This window comes from Gopherus evgoodei, chromosome 8, assembly GCF_007399415.2.
Source record: "Gopherus evgoodei ecotype Sinaloan lineage chromosome 8, rGopEvg1_v1.p, whole genome shotgun sequence".
Taxonomy (NCBI): domain Eukaryota; kingdom Metazoa; phylum Chordata; order Testudines; family Testudinidae; genus Gopherus; species Gopherus evgoodei.
Genome location: NC_044329.1, coordinates 78,986,499 through 79,006,188, shown reverse-complemented (window position 1 = coordinate 79,006,188; position 19,690 = coordinate 78,986,499). Strand labels below are relative to the sequence as shown.

General features: G+C 48.7%; 1 protein-coding gene across 2 annotated transcripts in view; it reads right to left on the bottom strand.

Moving 5' to 3' along the window:
- Window positions 1-19,690, bottom strand: part of DIPK1A (divergent protein kinase domain 1A) — a 46,053-nt gene that overhangs the window by 9,998 nt on the left and 16,365 nt on the right. The window contains exons 2-3 of one of the 2 annotated variants that reach the window (XM_030573320.1): window positions 13,881-13,974; window positions 728-862 (exon numbers count right to left, since the gene is read on the bottom strand). In XM_030573320.1, coding sequence (XP_030429180.1) covers window positions 728-847 — 120 coding nt within the window. In that variant the 5' untranslated portion in view covers window positions 848-862; window positions 13,881-13,974. The remainder of the gene's footprint in view (window positions 1-727; window positions 863-13,880; window positions 13,975-19,690) is intronic. The other variant, XM_030573319.1, reaches the window with a different exon arrangement.

The window sequence follows — 19,690 nt, the reverse complement described above, 5'->3', positions numbered from 1 at the left end:
ACTGAGTTCACAGTATTATTTCTTTTAATCTATCCATTCTTTCAGTAAAGAGGTCTATGCTTTGGTGTAGGTGCTCCAACACATTTTAAAAATACAAGTATAAGATTAGATTATTCTAGCAACCCCCCTTTGTCTAATAATTAAGGTATAATAGACCAGCAAACAAAAACATATTTAAGATCTTTAAAATCATTCACCAAAGTCCTCCCAATCCCTTGCAGCCAGGGAAAACAAATGGACAGCATGCCCTAAAAAGCCAATAAACTAAAATTATTTTGGACTATGAAGGAGAAAGTTTCAAATCTACAGGGCCCCTGTGGAGAACACACTGCCAGCTGCTTCTCTCTTATAAGAGTGAGATTCTCCCTGAGTGTCTTGTGGGTACTCTAGCAGCATGCATCATTTTTAACTCATCAGAAGGAGTTAAACAAAGGCAGGGGGAATCACTAACTTAAAATTAGTATGTCAGTTATAATTGATTCTCCCACAACAAAACTGTCACAAAGTGAATTTGATCACATGGCAGTTTAAAACTGAGCCATTAATCAATGAGAAAATAAAGTACAAAAATAATTGGTTTTAGTTGTAGGTAACTGAAATTAGGATTATTGTATTTGCATAATGTAATAGTTAAATATTACTTTTTGATGGTAACTACCGAATAATCCAAAAGTAGATCCATAGATGATAAAAAAGCTTAACAAACAGGACATACAAATATACTTACTATTATTTTCTTACAGTCATGACCTCTGCATAGCTCTGTGTAAGTGGAGTACTCAACATATATAATCCAGCTGCCAATAAATACTACTAGCCAAGAGATGAAGAGATACTTCATTCGCATATATGAGAAGCGAACCTGAAGATATAAAAGAAAAACATGAAAATAATTAATTCAGGAATAGACTGAACTGCTTCCATTGTCCTAACATGATTTGCCATTCAGTCTTTACAAAAACTCTATATAAAATCCAGTCATCTTTTTTATTAATGTGTAGTATCCTTTTAGAAAAGACGGTTACTCACCTTTGTAACTGTTGTTCTTCGAGATGTGTTGCTCACATCCATTCCAGTTAGGTGTGCGCGCCGCGCGTGCACGTTCGTCGGAAACTTTTTACCCTAGCAACTCCAGTGGGCCGGCAGGTCGCCCCCTGGAGTGGCGCCGCCATGGCGCCCAATATATATCCCTGCCGGCCCGCCCGCTCCTCAGTTCCTTCTTGCCGACTACTCCGACAGTGGGGAAGGAGGGCGGGTGTGGAATGGATGTGAGCAACACATCTCGAAGAACAACAGTTACAAAGGTGAGTAACCGTCTTTTCTTCTTCGAGTGATTGCTCACATCCATTCCAGTTAGGTGAATCCCAAGCCATACCTAGGCGGTGGGGTCGGAGTGAGAAGTCGCGGCACGGAGCACTGCAGTTCCGAAGGCCGCATCCTCTCTCGACTGCTGGACCAGGGCGTAGTGGGAAGCAAAGGTGTGGACCGATGACCAGGTCGCTGCCCGACAGATTTCCCGGACGGGCACACGGGCGAGGAAAGCCAGCGACGACGCCTGCGCCCTGGTAGAATGCGCAGTCACACGGCCCGTAGGGACATGGGCCAAGTCATAACAGGTCCTGATGCAGGACGTAACCCAAGAGGATAACCTCTGGGAGGAGATAGGAAGCCCTTTCATACGGTCCGCTACCGCCACGAAAAGCTGGGGGGATTTGCGGAAGGGTTTGGTCCTCTCTATGTAGAACGCGAGAGCCCTACGGACATCCAGCGAGTGGAGCTGCTGCTCCCTGCCTGAGGAGTGAGGTTTTGGGAAAAAAACCGGAAGGAAAATCTCTTGGTTGACGTGGAAGGCTGAGACCACCTTGGGCAGAAAAGCAGGGTGTGGTCTCAGCTGCACCTTGTCCTTGTGGAAGACCGTATATGGGGGGTCTACCACAAGAGCTCGGAGCTCCGACACCCGTCTAGCTGAGGTGATAGCCACTAGAAAGGCAGTTTTCCAAGAGAGGTAGAGCAGGGAGCAAGTAGCTAACGGCTCAAAGGGGGGCCCCATGAGCCGGGACAACACCAGGTTAAGATCCCAGGTCGGAGCAGGGGGACGGACGTTAGGGAATAAACGTTCCAGCCCTTTAAGGAATCTCGACACCATCGGGTGAGAAAAAATGGAGCGACCGTCCGCACCCGGGTGAAAGGTGGAGATAGCTGCTAGGTGGACTCGCAACGACGATAAGGCCAGGCCTTGCCCTTTGAGGGACCAAACATAGTCTAAGATTTCGGTTACCGAAACTTCCATAGGGCGGAGATTTCTCTCTACGCACCAACAGGAGAAGCGTTTCCATTTCGCCGAATATGTGGCTCTTGTGGACGGTTTCCTGCTGCTCAAGAGCACCTCTCTCACAGGCGTGGAGCAGCGCAGCTCGGAACCAGTCAGCCACGCAGGAGCCACGCCGCTAGGTGCAGCGACTGCAGGTCTGGGTGACAGAGGGTCCCGTGGTCCTGGGTAATCAGGTCCGGGTGAAGGGGCAGGGGAACTGGGTCGGCAATGGCCAAGTCCAGCAGCATGGTGTACCAGTGCTGCCTGGGCCATGCCGGGGCCACCATGATCACGAGAGCCCTGTCTCTGCGCACCTTCAGGAGGACCTTGTGGACCAGAGGGAACGGGGGAAACGCATAGTAAAGGTGGGTCGACCACTGGATGAGGAAGGCATCCGCTATCGACCCCGGCTCCCTGCCCTGAAAGGAGCAGAACGCTTGGCACTTCCTGTTCCCCTTGGACGCGAAGAGGTCCACCCGGGGATAACCCCACCTCCGGAAAATGGAGAGAGCGACGTCCGGGCGAAGGGACCACTCGTGTGACAGGAAGGATCTGCTCAATCGATCCGCCAGTGTGTTCCGTACTCCAGGGAGGAAGGAAGCCCTGAGGTGAAAGGAGTGGGCTACGCAAAAGTCCCAGAGTCGTATCGCCTCGAGGCACAGGGAGGAGGACCTGGTGCCGCCCTGCTTGTTGATATAGTACATGGTCGTCGTGTTGTCCGTGAACACGGCGACACAACGACCCTGAAGCTGATGACAGAACGCTTGACAAGCAAGGCGGACCGCTCTCAACTCCCGCATGTTGATGTGTAGCCCCACCTCCTCCTGGGACCACAGGCCCTGTGTCCGCAGGGTCCCTAGGTGGGCCCCCCAGCCTAGATCTGAGGCATCCGTTGTCAGGGATACCGAGGGCTGAGAGGGGTGGAAGGGAAGACCCGCACATAATACGGACTGGTCTAACCACCAGCCGAGAGAATCCAAGACCTTCTGGGGGATTGTGACTAACATGTCTAACGGTTGCCTTGCCGGCCTGTAATGACTGATAAGCCACAGCTGGAGAGGCCTCATGTGGAGCCGAGCGTAGTCGGTCACAAAGGTGCACGCCGCCATGTGGCCTAACAGGGTTAGACATGTCCTCACTGACGTCAATGGGGCTGACCGCAAACGTTGAACGATCGCCGCCATGGTCTGGAACCGTTGCAGAGGCAGCGAGGCCCTGCCCACAGTGGCGTCCAGGACGGCCCCGATAAATTCCACCTTCTGAGTGGGCCTCAGGGTGGACTTGTCTGTGTTTATCAAGAGGCCCAGACTTGCAAACATGCCGGTGATCACGCGGACATGGCTGTTGACTTGCTGTTCCGACGTGCCCCGAATCAACCAGTCGTCCAGATAAGGGAACACGTGGACACGGTTGCGCCGAAGATGCGCCACGACAACTGCCATGCATTTTGTAAACACCCTCGGGGCCGTGGACAGGCCGAATGGGAGGACTGCAAATTGATAATGAAGAGCCCCCACAACGAAGCGGAGAAAGCGTCTGTGGCGCGGCCAAATGGCAATGTGGAAATACGCGTCCTGCATGTCGAGGGCGGCGTACCAGTCTCCCGGATCCAGGGATGGAATAATGGTCCCCAGGGATACCATGCGGAACTTCAACTTCACAAGGTATTTGTTGAGCTCTCGCAGGTCGAGGATAGGCCTGAGGCCCCCTTTGGCCTTGGGGATCAGAAAGTAGCGGGAATAAAACCCCTTGCCTTTCTCGTTTTCCGGAACCGCCTCTATAGCTCCTTTGCTGAGGAGCGTCTGCACCTCCTGCCGAAGGAATTGCTCGTGAGAGGGGTCCCTGAAGAGGGACGAGGAAGGAGGGCGGGAAGGAGGAAATGAAACAAACTGCAGGCGGTATCCCGTCTGCACCATGCTTAAGACCCAGCGGTCCGATGTTATTTGGGACCACGCCGGGAGGAAAAACGAAAGGCGGTTGGAAAACGGGGGGGAAGGATCCATAGGGGAAACTGTTACTGCGCCCTCGGGCGCACCTTCAAAATGAAGGCTTAGGACCAGGCGGGGGTTTTGAGGAGCCTTGGTTCTGCCCCCCTTGGTTCCCCGACTGCCTGCGCCTTCCGTTCCTGCCGCGGCGCCTGTAAAGGTCCTGCCGCTGGCGGAACTGGGAAAACGGCCTGCGTTGTTGCTGTTGTTGCGACCTAAAGGGTCTACGCTGCGTCACGGGGGTGTGCATCCCGAGGGACCGCATAATGACCCGGTTGTCTTTTAGACTCTTGAGTCTGGGGTCTGTCTTGTCAGAAAACAGGCCCTGGCCTTCGAAAGGAAGGTCCTGTATAGTATGCTGGAGCTCCGGCGGAAGGCCGGAAACCTGCAGCCAGGAGATGCGACGCATCGTAACTCCTGATGCGAGGGTACGGGCAGCCGAGTCCGCAGCGTCCAAGGAGGCTTGTAAGGCCGTGCGTGCGACCTTCTTGCCTTCATCCGTAAACTCTTGGCGAGCATCCTGTGGCAGCAGCTCCTTAAATTTGTCCACTGCCACCCAGGAATTAAAGGCATATCTGCTCAGCAGGGCCTGCTGGTTGGAGACCCTGAGCTGCAGCGCCCCAGCCGAATACACCTTACGGCCAAGGAGGTCCATCCGCCTGGCTTCTCTGGATTTGGGGGCTGGAGCCTCCTGGCCGTGACGCTCCCTATCGTTCACTGATTGCACCACCAGTGAACCCGGAGTCGGGTGTACATGGAGATATTCGTATCCCCTAGAAGGGGCCATGTACTTCCTCTCGACTCCTTTCGCTGTCGGAGGGATGGAGGCCGGGGACTGCCAGATGGTATTGGCGTTGGCCTGGATGGTCCGTATGAAGGGCAGGGCGACCCTGGTGGGAGCATCAGAAGAGAGGATGGTTACAATTGGATCCTCTATCTCCGAGACCTCCTCTGCCTGCAGACTCAGATTTTGAGCCAATCGCCTGAGGAGGTCTTGGTGCGCCCTGAGATCCAGCGGGGGGGGACTGTTGGAGGAGGTACCCGCCACCGCCTCATCCGGGGAGGAGGATGATGAGACCCCAGGCACGAGAGTGTCTAACTGAGGGTCTTCCTCAGCCCTCACCTCTGCCTCCGGAGCCACAGCGGAGTCCTGCTGCTTGGACCCTTCCTCCCCTTCCGGGGAGGGAGGGGGGCGAGACAACGAGGCTTCAGGGGCCCTACGCTCCGCAGTCGCCAGCCTAGCAGGGAGCTGCTGGGGGCCCTGGGCCTGATGGTATGCCCAGGGTGTCCAGAATCCCCACTGTTGTAGGCCTTGGTCCTGCAGCGGCGGATCACCGAACAGCGCCGCCTGCCGGTCGGTGCCCAGCGCATACCCGCTGTCCGTCTGGGAGGATACGGACGGCTGTCTAGAGGGCCACGGAGGGGCCGACCCTGGATGGTAAGTATCTGCGCGGGTCGGCAAGGAGGATCGTCTCGGTGCCGGGGACCGGTGCCGTGAGTCATAACGGTGCCGGGATCGGGATCGGGACCGAGTTCTGTCACGGTGCCGGGATCCTGACCGGTACCGGGGCGCCGCTTCGGTGCCGGGACCTGCCACCAGCTCGGTGCCGGGAGGTCGACCGGGACCTGCCACCAGCTCGGTGCCGGGAGGTCGACCGGGACCTGCCACCAGCTCAGTGCCGGGAGGTCGACCGAGACCGGGACCTGCCACCAGCTCGGTGCCGGGAGGTCGACCGGTGCGGCGAGTAGCGTCGGGACCTGCTCCTGGAATCGCGGTGCCGGTTTCGACGACTGGAGCCTGACCGCGACCGTCTCGATGTCGACCGGTGCCGCGAGTGCGACCGGTACCGCTGAGGGGAGCGGTGCCGGGACTGCGAGCGGCGTCGGGATCTGGAGCGCCCAAGACGTCGGGACCTGGATCGTGAACGAGTGTCTCTGGGCGGTACCGACATCATGGGCTTGCCTCTGGACACGACCCGCACCGGAGGTACCGGGGGTGGCAGCCGAGTGGGCTCAGTCAGGGCAATGAGGTCCCGAGCCGAGGCGAAGGTCTCCGGTGTGGATGGGACCACTATCTCAACCCCAGATCTCATGGGGGAGCTCGGCGGCACCGGACTCGACGGACCCGCCGGGCCCGGAGTCGACGGTGCTGGCGGCGCCGCGGCCGATGTCGAGGCCGGGCGCTCTAGTCGGGTCTGCCTGGCCGGAGTATCGGACTTCGACGGCCTTGGCTCTGACTCCAGTGCCGGAGAGGGTCGGTGCCGGGGAGTCTTCTCGGTGCCGGTGCGATCCGGTGCCGGTGCCGATACCACGGCCTGCGAAGCCGTCGGGTCAAGTGCCGCCTCCATAAGGAGAGTCCGGAGCCTTTGATCCCTCTCCTTCTTTGTCCTCGGCTTAAAAGCCTTACAGATGCGGCACTTGTCGGATCTGTGCGATTCCCCGAGGCACTTCAGGAACGCTTCGTGGGGATCGCTGGTAGGCATGGGCTTCTTGCAGGCCGCACACTGCTTGAAGCCTGGCGAAACAGGCATGAGCCTGGCGCCGGGTGCCGGGAAGGGCTAAGCCCCCGGCGAAGAACTACTTAACAACTATTTAACTTAACTATCTACTTAACAAACTAATTAACAACTATAATGGAACTAGAGATGAACGATAGATAAACGATAGATAACTAGGAGAGCTAGGGACGTGGAGGACAGCTATGCCGCGCTCCACAGTTCCAACGACCGACACGGCGGTAAGAAGGAACTGAGGAGCGGGCGGGCCGGCAGGGATATATATTGGGCGCCATGGCGGCGCCACTCCAGGGGGCGACCTGCCGGCCCACTGGAGTTGCTAGGGTAAAAAGTTTCCGACGAACGTGCACGCACGGCGCGCACACCTAACTGGAATGGATGTGAGCAATCACTCGAAGAAGAACAATAAGTTCCAGGATCAAACAGAACTGGTGCTGGATGCCAGCTATAGGGGAAAAAGAAGAACTCTGATAAAAGAAATTGGAAAAATGAGACCAAAGGAAGGGTTGGTAAAAGTTTACCAAATTGTAAAAAAATTGAAACTGCCAAATTTCTACTATTTCCACCTATGCCAGTCCAGCTGGAAGAAACATTTATTGTCAGTCACTTAGAAGCGCTACTTCTGGAAAATCAGTTCCAACAGAGCAGAAACTAATGAAAGATATAACCTAATCCAGATGAAAAACAAATATGAAATCATCAGTATATGGAGGGTGGTGGTGTAGATGGAAATAATTCCCATGTGTTTGAACACTTTCCATTATGTGGCTAATTAGTGGAATTCAAAGGAGGGTGATGGGAATTTCCATGTACTATTCTGATCTCCAACGGTCTTCTACATTGCCATATTTTCATTTTCTGGCTGCTTCCACCCCATCAGCTACATGTTATCCCTTTGGACAAGGGAAGGTTGTTTGGGTTTTTAAAGTCTGAGGGTGGGCTGCTGCTGTCCGGCTTTAAAAAACAAACAAGCAGGGATAGATGCTGATCTGGCCATTTAGTTTTTAATACTGACAACATGCAGTGCTTAGGATCTGATTTTGCACTCAGGAACAACAGAAAGTGTTGGAGAGAACAGAACAGCAGAGACCAGTCTTGGCAACATAAAGAGTGAGAATTCAGATTACATAAATGTAAAATGCCTGTTCATTCTTCTTCAGCCACATGAAATCTGTGCTCTGTATAGAGAAACAGTGAGACTTAGCAGGCATGCAAGGAATGGAGAGATGGGAATGCAAAAGCATGGATATGCGAGGTAGTAAAGTACATAAAAGATTCTGTTTCTGAAGGTTCTTGTTCTTAAATCACAACCAGAGGCCTTTAAAGATCCACCCACGCCAAATATGAATACCAGTTTCAGCTGGAGATAGCAATTCCAGGAAAGAGAGCTCTGTAATACTGGATTGCTGTAAATGATAATGTCTTTAAATTAAACCACCTAAAGAGAATATACAAAATTGTTTAAGCATCTTAGCCAGCGATGAGCTGCCAAAATCTTAACAAAGGGTTCCCTACCGGGTCTTTGGCGGCACTTTGGGGGCAGGTCCTTCTGTGCTGCCGAAGACCCAGAGCGAGTGAAGGACCCGCTGCCGAAGTGCCGCCAAAGACTCAGAGCGCCGCCCGGTGAGTACAAGCCCCACGTGTTTGGTTTTTTTCAGTCATCCCTGCCGGGCACCGTCAAAACTGTTCGAATCGGGCCCCGCACTTCCTAAAGCCAGCCCTGCACATCAGCCCTGCAAAACTGTATCAGGGGCTGGGTAGGGAAGGCTGTTCCTCCCAAAACAGCCTGTCCTCCCTTCTCCGATCCCCACCCATGTCCTGCCCCCGATTGTCCCCCCATAGAACCCGCAAGGGTCGCAAGCAACCCATCAACCCCCCCCACTCCATGTCCCTTGATCACCCCCTCCCGAAACCCCCCCACTCTAACTGCACTCCAGGACCCTCCCCACCCCCTAACCCAACTCGTCCCGCTCCCTGTCTCCTGACTCCCCCAACCCCCAATTAAATTTTTAATTTAAATTAAATATGTTTCTTTTAATATAAACCCATTTAAAATTAATTTAGAAATTATAACAACCCAAGTTAAGGCTTAAATTTATTATAATCTATTAAAGTAATTTAATTTAAATTAAAGTAGTACATGTTTGCTACTGAGGTATTAGAGAGAGCCAAACTACTGAATTGGTAGAAGTCACTGGCTATGCACATGGAACAAGAGTTTGCTGCAGTGCTAAACCAGTAGCCTCTTCCTCAAAGGCAGACAAAATATTGCCTTCATTTCAATTTATTCAGCACTCTTCCATTCAATGACTAGTTCATTCAAAATAAAGAAACCAGTGCAAATAGAAAAACCAGGAAAGCTTGATTTTCTTTTCTAATCTATGAAAAATTAAAGCTGATCACAACTTTAAAAATGGGGACCCTGGGCAAAGGCCTGTAGTGCCTTACTCTGGCTCTGGTGTAAAGGGAACTTGAAGAGGAACTAAGCAGGGTCAGAATCGTGACCAAGGTAGGAGATATTCTGTGGCAGCATTTAGGGCAGAAACAAAAACTATTTTACTCTGTTCCTACACTCATTTATACCTCTGCAAAGGCAAGTGTTACTTGGTACTTTTCTGTGGTGGCTGCTATTTTCCCCTCCAAATCTAAGATTTTAATTTTTAACACACACGTAATTCTCTAACCCTTATGGTTGTGAAGAAAACCTTCAGAACATGAACTTGGTGTAAACCAATGAAGTGAAGTCTGCCCAAGTCCACAAACTCAGTACATATTGAGTACATACTGCTCCTTTTCATCTCAATTGCGTGTTAGCTCTGAAGATTAATAAAAACAAATTAAATATCAATTTAGTTAAGTTTTGCCACTGAACAAAGTCCGTAAGTAGGGTTAGACATCCTGTTTTTAAAGGGGCAGTCCCATATTTAAGCCCTCCTACAGGTGTCCTTTTTCTTAAAACTGGGCAAATTGTCCCATATTTTCTGTTTTCACTCTCCCCTCCACATTAGTACTGGTGGGTCCTGCTGCTGGCTGGATCCCTGCTCACCAGCTACCTGCCCACCGGCGGTGAGTGAGAGGGTCCAGTGACTTAGCTGACAATTGGGGTGCAAGACTGGTGGCAGAGCAAAGCTGCAGCTATAACAGAGGGATAAATATTAGGGAGGGAGAGGAATTATTTAAGCTTAGTACCAATGTGGACACAAGAACAAACTGATATAAACTGGACACTAGGAAGTTTAAACTTTAAATTAGACAAAGGTTTCTAATCATTAGAGGAGTGAAGTTCTGGAACAGCCTTCCAAGGGGAGTAGTGGAGGCAAAAGACATATCTGGCATTAAGACTAAGCTTGATAAGTTTATGGAGGGGATGGTATGATGGGATAGCCTAATTTTGGCAATTAATTTGGCAATTGATCTTTGATTATCAGCAGGTAAGTATGCCCAGTGGTCTGTGATGGTATGTTAGATGGGGAGGGATAAGAGTTACTACAGAGAATTCTTTCCTGGGTGTCTGGCTGGTGAGTCTTGCCCGCATGCTCAGGATTTAACTGATCGCCACATTTGGGGTCAGGAGGGAATTTTCCTCCAGGGCAGATTGGCAGAGGCCCTGAAGGTTTTTCACCATCCTCTGCAGCATGGGGCATGGGTCACTTGCTGGAGGATTCTCTGCAGCTTGAGGTCTTCACACCACAGTTTGAGGACTTCAATAACTCAGACATAGGTTAGGGGTTTGTTACAGGAGTGGATGGGTGAGATTTTGTGGCCTGCATTGTACAGGAGGTCAGACTAGATGATCATAATGGTCCCTTCTGACCTTAAAGTCTATGCAGTGTGCGGGGCCGGCTGCTCCCCCTACTGGTCTGTCAGTGCAGCCCCTGCTGCGTGCCAGCTCTCAGCCAACAGGGCCTCACTCCTCATCCCATTTCCGACCAGCACTAACTGCATGCTGTGGCAGCCAGTAAGTGAGGGCAGGCACTAGGCAGTGGCTAGTTACCTGTCACCTCTACTGTCTACCATTTATGTGCTCCCCCTCTCACTGTCTGCTCCCTGCTTTGCCCTCTCTCTCTCACACACACACACTCACTCTCTCTCTCCTGCTGCTCCTCCATATCTCCCCCAGCATCCTGCTCCCAGTGCTGTGTGGAGAACCAACCCCTGGTTGGAGTGCTCAGCTCACTGGCAGACTCCTTCCTTCCACCACTGCCTCTGCCTGGGCCAGGGCCCCAGGCAAGCCCAAAACACTCTGGCACAGGGTGCTGGCCAGGAGAAGTCAAAGCCCCACACAGTGCTGACACAGGGTGCCTCTCTACCCTTCAGCTAAGCTCTGGAGTGGTGGGGATGGGGGGGGGGGTGATTTCCAACCTGTTCATGCCCTGAACCTGCAGGCTCCACAGCAGCTCCGAGGCAGGGGCTTAGCACCCTCTTCACCTGCCCCCTCCCGCGTTGGGTCCTGCCCCCAGGGACAGCAGCACTTCTCTGTCCCCTAGGCACCCTCTGCTGCTGAGCCACCTCCCTGGCCAGGTTTGCTGAAGCCCCTGCAGCTAGATTCCCTGGGCCCTGGTGCACAATGCAGCTTTAGGGCTTAACCTCTTCCTGCTCACGCTGTAGCTGGGGCAGGGGAGTGCGGAGGCAGAAAGACAGGAGGGGCTTGGCTACACTGGCGCTTTACAGCGCTGCAACTTTCTCCTCAGGGGTGTGGAAAAAAACACCCCCCTGAGCGCTGCAAGATACAGCGCTGCAAAGGGCCAGTGTAAACAGTGCCGCAATGCTGCAGGCTAATCCCCACGAGGAGCTGGAGTACATGCAGCGCTGAGAGAGCTCTCTCCCAGCGCTGGCGCTGCGACCACACTCGCACTTCAAAGTGCTGCCGCGGCAGCGCTTTGAAGTTTCAAGTGTAGCCAAGCCCTAAGATAGTTTGTGTCTTGCAGGGTGCTCACATTATCTGGCTGTTGTTAGCAGAGCGCTGTGCTAATAAAACAGAGTAGTCCAAAGAAGTGAGCTGTAGCCCACAAAAGCTTATGCTGAAATAAATATTAGTCTCTAAGGTGCCACAAGTACTCCTGTTCTTTTTGTGGACACAGACTAACACGGCTGCTACTCTGAAACCTGACAAACCGTGAGTCCTCAGTCTAACTTCGACACTGAAGAGAATAAAATGAGTGCAGTTTTCCTTTAAATACAAAGAGAATATTTACCTAGAAATAATAGTCACAGTTGTTAAAAAATATAAACACTTTTTCAAAGTATTTGTAACTACTGGCTTCTGACATTTTCTATGAAAGGATAAGTACCATGGTTTATAGTAACTGAACTTAAATTTTTGCTTATGATGCTTGAAAAAGATTACTGGAATTTTTTAAAACTGTTCGGGGTTCTGTGAATGTTCAATCTACGGTTTAACAAGATATTACATACCTTTAATACACATTTTGGAACAGAACATGAATTAAGATTCATGTTAAGATTCAGAGACGGGCTACAAGGATGATCCGAGGAATGGAAAAACTGCTTTATGAAAGGAGACTCAAAGAGCTTGGCTTGTTTAGCCTGGCCAAAAGAAGGCTGCGGGGGGATATGCTTGCTCTACATAAATATATCAGGGGGGTTAACGTTAGGGAGGGAGAGGAATTATTTAAGTTTAGTACTAATGTAGGCACGAGGACGAATGGGTATAAATTGGATATTAGGAAGTTTAGACTTGAAATTAGACGAAGGTTTCTAACCATTAGGGGAGTGAAGTTCTGGAACAGCCTTCCGAGGGAAGTAGTAGGGGCAAAAGACTTTTCTGGCTTTAAGACAAGGCTTGATAAGTATATGGAGGGGATGTTATGATAGGATCGTTAATTTGGGCAATTGATCTTGGATTACCACCAGATAGGTCTGCTCAATGGTCTGCGGGGAGATGTTGGATGGGATGGGAACTGAGTTACTGCAGAGAATTCCTTCTTGGGTGCTGGCTGGTGAGTCTTGCCCACATGCTCAGGGTTTAGCCGATCGCCATATTTGGGGTCGGGAAGGAATTTTCCTCCAGGGCGGATTGGCAGGGGCCCTGGAGGTTTTTCGCCTTCCCCTGCAGCGTGGGGCACGGGTCGCTTGCTGGTGGATTCTCTGCAGCTTGAGGTCTTCAAACCAATTTTGAGGATTTAAATAACTCGGTCCTGGGTTAGGGGTTGTTATAAAATTGGATGGGTGGGGTTCTGTGGCCTGCCTTGTGCAGGAGGTCAGACTAGATGATCATATTGGTCCCTTCTGACCTATGAGTCTGAGTCTATTAACCAAATCAACTCTCATTAAAGAGAGCTGACTTTTAAGGATTCAGGTAGCCTAGAACAACTCGAATACTCGAGGCTCCTTTTACTTACACCTAGTTTCTCTCCCTCTCCACTTCCTCAAATAACTATTTAGAGAAAACTGCAACTTACAACAGAAGAATTATATAGGAACACCAGAATTATCTTATCAAATCAGAAAAATACTCCATCTAGTTGAGTAGACAGCACTGACAGTGTATCAGACACTTCAACGGAAGGTGCAAGAAACCTCATAATGGAATTATCCATACAGAAAAGATTTTAATTCTATAATCCAAATAAAGGGGTATAGTATCATGGGTCTATGGTTCAGATCAGGGGCCGGCAACATTTCAGAAGTGGTGTGCCGAGTCTTCATTTATTCACTCTAATTTAAGGTTTTGTGTGCCAATAATACATTTTAACGTTTTAGAAGGTCTCTTCCTATAAGTCTATAGTATATAACTAAACTATTGTTGTATGTAAAGTAAATAAGGTTTTTAAAATGTTTAAAAAGCTTCCTTTAAAATTAAAATGCAGAGCCCTCTGGACCGGTGGCCAGGACCCGGGCAGTGTGAGCGCCACTGAAAATCAGCTCGCATGCCATAGGATGCCTACCCCTGGTTCAGATCACATATTTTCTCTAAGCAAGACGAGTCATTAACACTATAAACACTCATCTCATACAAAACTCAAAGTAAACTACTATTAGAAATCTCTGATGGAGAAAGGCCTGGGAGAGAACTACCTGTAGTAAGGAGACTGAATTGCCTCTTACCCTTATAGAAGGTGGTCCCTCCAAATCAGGGCTCAGGTCAGCAATGGGCCAGTGTAAGAAAGCTCACACTTTGGCTGCCTGCATCGTATCTGACCTGTGAATAAACAGAGGATTTCAGTTTCCAGAACAGCCAGTTCCTTAACCTTCATGCACATTAGCATTGATGATAAAATTTAATTTGAGAGTAAACTATTGATTTTTAAATCATTAGCTTAATTTTTTAAGCCTGGGAGCTAGAGTCCCTGCTAGGAAAAACAGTTGGGTTTTTAAAGCTTTGGACCTATGCTTTGTGTTATTATTTTAACATCTGCATTCTAAATGTAGCAAAGTGCCACAAAAGAATCATTTGAGGGATTTTGACCTTCATACCAAATTAAACAGCAGTAATGATCTATGCTTCACTACAATACAATGTTATTGTAATGGGAGCAATATTGGCTACAGTTGAATTTGCAGAACTGTCACCAGCCTAACAACCTAATTGAAGAAGATTTCCTAGCATGGGCTCTGCCCAGAGGTGAGTTATTTTGGAAAGTATGAATAAAATCAATTGACCTTTTTTGCACAGATAGGAGGGTAGAAAAGTAATACACACTTTTCCCATTATAAAAAATATATATTTATTAAAATAAAACAAAACACACACTCAAATCCACAGCCAAATTAGCTGTGGATTGAAATTTGGCATAAAAATATGTAGACCTTATTGAAAAGGGGTATCTTCACTCGTTCTGGAGGAAATTACTCATGGTTGTAGAAAAAAAGTTGTAAGATACTATATTATTTTAGATATAATGCTCTAATGTAATTAAAATAATGCAATTACATAATATAACTAAATATAATAGTACAAGAGGCCACTGCTAAAGTTGCATATGCATCTTAATTTGGTGTTTACTGATATTTATTCATTCAACTTTAATGTTCTATGAACAGTTTATGGAATTATTTTAAAAACACAGCAATTTTAAGATGGCATGATCTAATTTAATTCTTTCCTCCTAACTTAGTAGAGGTCAGATCTAACAGCATGGAACTACAGAAGGGAAATTTAATTATTACGAGAGGAATAAATAAGTGACATTGCAGAAGCTTGAGTACCAAACATTCTCTGAATGACAGTATGTATTTTTAAGGGGATCCTAAAGTCAAAATTAGGGCTGTTGATGAATCACAGTTAACTCACGCAATTAACTAAAAAAAAAAAAACAATAAAATCCCAATTGCAATTTATTAAATATTTTGGATGTTTTTCTACATTGTCAAATATATTGACTTCAATTACAACACAGAATACAAAGTATACACTGCTCACTTTATTTTTGATATTTTTATTACAAATATTTGCACTGTAAAAACAATAATAGTATTTTTCAATTCACCTCATACAAGTACTGTAGTGCAATCTCTTTATTGTGAAAGTGCAACTCACAAATGTAGATTTCGTTACATAACTACACTCAAAAACAAAACTGTAAAACTTTAAAGCCTTCACTCAGTCCTACTTCTTGTTCAACCAACTGCTAAGACAAACAAGTTTGTTTACATTTACCGGAGATAATGCTGCTTATTTACAATGTCACCTGAAAGTGAGACCAGGCGTTCGCATGGCACTTTTGTAGCCGGCATTGCAAAGTATTTACATGCCAGATATTCTAAACATTCGTATGCCCCTTCATGCTTCGGCCACCATTCCACAGGGCATGCTTCCATGCTGATTAAAAAATAATGCATTAATTAAATGTGCGACTCAACTCCTTGAGGGAGAATTGTACGTCTCCTGTTCTGTTTTACCAGCATTCTGCCATATATTTCATGTTACAGCAGTCTTGAATGATGACCCAGCACGTGTTGTTCATTTTAAGAACACTTTCACAGCAGATTTGACAAAATGCAGATGCAAGCAGAGTCAGGATGAGCTCTACCCTGACATCTGGTGGTGAATTATGGGAAGCGTGGAAAGAATTTCAGGAAGTGTGAAATCTCAGGTATTTGCATGGGTATGCCCAGCATAGCCCAAGGTAGCCTGGGATGGTTTTTTTGACCGCTCTGGGATCCCCAATTTCTTTGTTATTGGGGCAGGATAAATAAAGTGTTGCCACCTGATTATGTGAATGAGGAACTACGAGACTGCTTTATGACAGAGATGTCTCAATATAAATTAAGTGACACTTGCTAGACAAGGGACATGGGTTCCAAAGCCCAGTGAATGGAGAGAGGTTGGGGATGGGTGTGTGTACCTAGTGGTATGGGCCCGGAACACCAATTGCACATCCTTCTCTCTCCACTGTTAAAGAATAGAGCTAATTTTGATTCCATTAGGAGTCCATCTAGAGACTGCTGAGCTGAATTCATGTTGGGCCAATTGTGCACCAGCACCAGGGCTCCCCTACTAAGAGCTGAAATCACTGAAGGAGCTGAGCTGAGATCACTGAGTGCTGTGTTAACTAGTGGGGGAACCTGAAGACCTATTGTTAAGCGGCTGGCAGATCGGAGCAGTTTGCAGCATGTTGGAGCAGCCCATGGAACAGTGAGCGGAGTGAAGCGGTTTGCAGGGATGGCTGCAGGAGTGGGACAGCTGGTGTAGTGAAGCTGGTCGTGGTGAAGGCTGCAGCAGAACTCCATGGAGAGGCAGAGCATTTGGCCCTGGCCCATGTAAGGTGCCCCTTAACACCTTGTGTGGACTCTCCCCTCCTTTCCACCCAGGCTGGGGGGGTAAAACTCTGCAGATAAACTTTTGAATTCTGGGGTGGCACTGACCAGAGACTTTCGGGTTGTTGGACTTTGGGGTGATTAGGCTTAAGACCCTAAGGGGGAAAAGGACATTGCCAAACGTACTTGGAGGTGGGTTTTTGCTTATGGTTTGTGTTATAATCCTGTTTTGTGGTGTTTTTCCAATGGGATGCTGCATTGTTTCCTTCCTTTATTAAAAGGATTTTGCTACAGTCAGACTCTGTGCTTGTGAGAGGGAAAGTATTGCCTCCTAGAGGCGCCCAGGAGAGTGTGGTATGTAAGTGTCCCAGGTCACTGGGTGGGGGCTCAAGCCGGTTATGCATTGTGTTATTGAAACGGAACCTCTGGATACTGAACCCAGCCCCTGTTGCTGCCAACTCAGAGGGGCAGAAGGGTTACACAGAGAAGGTACCAATGTGAGATTTCTAAAGGTATGTCTATACTACAAAATTAGGTCGATTTTATAGAAGTCGATCTTTAGAAAGTGATTTTATACAGTCAATTGTCTATATCACAACTAAGTGCATTAAATCAGCAGAGTGTGTCCTCAATACCGTGGCTAGCATGGACTCACGGAGTGGTGCACTGTGGGTAGCTGTCCCACAGTTCCTGGAGTCTCTGCTGCCCATTGGAATTCTGGGTTACGCTCCCAATGCCCGATGGGGCAAAAAGATTGTCATGGGTGGTTTTTAGTACATGATGTCACTTTCCCCTCCCTCCTTGAAAGCAATGGTATACAATTCTTTAATGCTTTTTTCCTTTGGTTATGTGTGCAGATGCCATAGTATGTCAAGCATGCAACCTGATCAGCTCATCAGTGCTGTTGTGAGCATTGTAAACACCTTACACATTATACTGCAGAATGTGCAGAACCTGGCTAGGAGACACCAGCATGAGGACAATTGTGAGGACATGGACACAGATGTTCCCGAAAGCATGGGATTTGGCAATTGGGACATCATGGTGGCAGTGGGACAGGCTGATACAGTGGAACGCCGCTTCTAGGCCCAACAAACCAGCACAGACTGGTGGAACCACACAGTGTTGTGGGTATGAGATGATTCCCAGGGGCTGCAAAACTTTCACATGCGTAAGGCCACTCTCCTGGAACTTTGTGAGTTGCTTTCCCTTACCGTGAAGTGCAAGAATACCAAGATGAGAGCTGCCCTGACAGTTGAGAAGCAAGCAGCAATTTCCCTGTGGAAGCTTACAATGCTTGACTGCTACCGGTCAGTTAAGAATCAATTTGGAGTGGGCAAATCTACTGTAGGGGCTGCTGTGATCCAAGTAGCCCATGCAATAATAGATCTGCTGATATCAAGGATAGAGACTCTGGGAAACGTGCAGCTCATAGTGGATGGCTTTGCAGCAATGGGATTCCCTAACTGTGGTGGGGCAATAAACAGAATGCATATCCCTATCTTGGTATCGGACCACTTTGCCAACCAGTAAATAAACTGCAAGGGATACTTCTCAATAGTGCTGCAAGCACTGATGGATCACAAGGAACGTTTCACCCACATCAACGTGGGATGGCTGGGACAGGCGCATGAAGTTCACATCTTTAATAACACAGGGCTGTTTGAGCAGCTGCAAGAAGGGACTTACTTCCCTACCAGAAAATTACTGTCAGGGATGTTGAAATGCCAGTAGTTAACCTTGGGGACCCAGCCTACCCCTTGCTCCTATGGCTCATGAAGTCACACACACACAGCCTGGACAGTAGTAAGAAGCAGTTCAACGACAGGCTGAGCAAGTGCAGAATGGGCCTTTGGACGTTTAAAAGCTCGCTGGCGGTGTCTGCTGACTAGGTTAGACCTCAGCACAACCAATATTCCCATTATTATTGCTGCTTGCTATGTGCTCTATAATATCTGTGAGAGTAAGGGGGGAGAGACATTTATGGCCGGCTGGGAGGTTGAGGCAAATTGCCTGGTACCCAAGTGGAGCAGCCCAACACTAGGATGATTAGAAGAGCACAGCTAGGCACACTGAATCAGCTTTGAAAACCAGTTTCATGACTAGCCAGGCTATGGTGGGACAGTTGTGTGTATTTCTCCTTGATACAAACCCACCCCCTTTGTTGATTTTAATTCTCTCTAAGCCAACCACCCTGCCCCCTTTGATCACAGCTGGCAAAGGATATAAAGTCAGTATTGTTTTGAAACCATGCAAGAGAGATAATTGACAAGGTAGCCCAGGTAGGGTAAGGGAGGAGGGAAGGACAAGGCCACACTGCTTGTTGAAGCCATACTACAAATCAAAACTGTTTGAATGACAGCCTTCTGTTGCTTGAGCTATCCTCTGGAGTGGCTGGGTGGCTGAAGCCTCCCCACCCCCCGCATTCTTGGGCAGCTGAGTGAGGAGGAAATGGAACTTAGGGAGGAGGGCAAGCGGTTATACAGTGGATGCAGCAGCTGTTTGTGCTCTTGTTGCCTTTCCTGCAGTTCAACCACTCTCCCATTAGCCTCAGCAATAAATCTCAGGAAATAGAGATGGGAGAGCATAGAAACATTTGCACCTGCGGGGGCATAAAAAGGGAGAAGAAAATTTAAGATGTTACATTTCTGAGAACAAAAGGGAGACTCTTTTGCAGTGAATCAAGCAATTCACAGCAAACAGCACATGTACTTTAGATATGTCACATTTTGCATTTTATATTGAGCGCCTGCCAATATGATGACACATCACACATGACTGGGCAACAGAATTTGGTTGCCAGGCAGCCATGGTAATCCAAAGGGTACATGGGGTTAACTTCTGCCTTCATAACATGTGGGAATGGTTTCAAACTGCAGCACCCTCCTTTCCCATAGCAAGCAATGCCAGTTGGGTTTGCCATTTAAAAGAAGGGGCTGTGATTTTCAGGTGGATGTGCAGCACATACCTCTCCCCACCCCACCACGAGGCTATTCTCTGGGATGGGCCCTTCACCCCTCCCCCCACCATGTGGATATTCTCAGGGATGATCCCTTTTAGCCAAGTGCAAACAGTCCAGCATGAATGGGGTCCTTTTATTGTTCCCTATTTCAACCAGGTGATTATGAATATCACTCTCCTGAGGCTAATACAGAAAG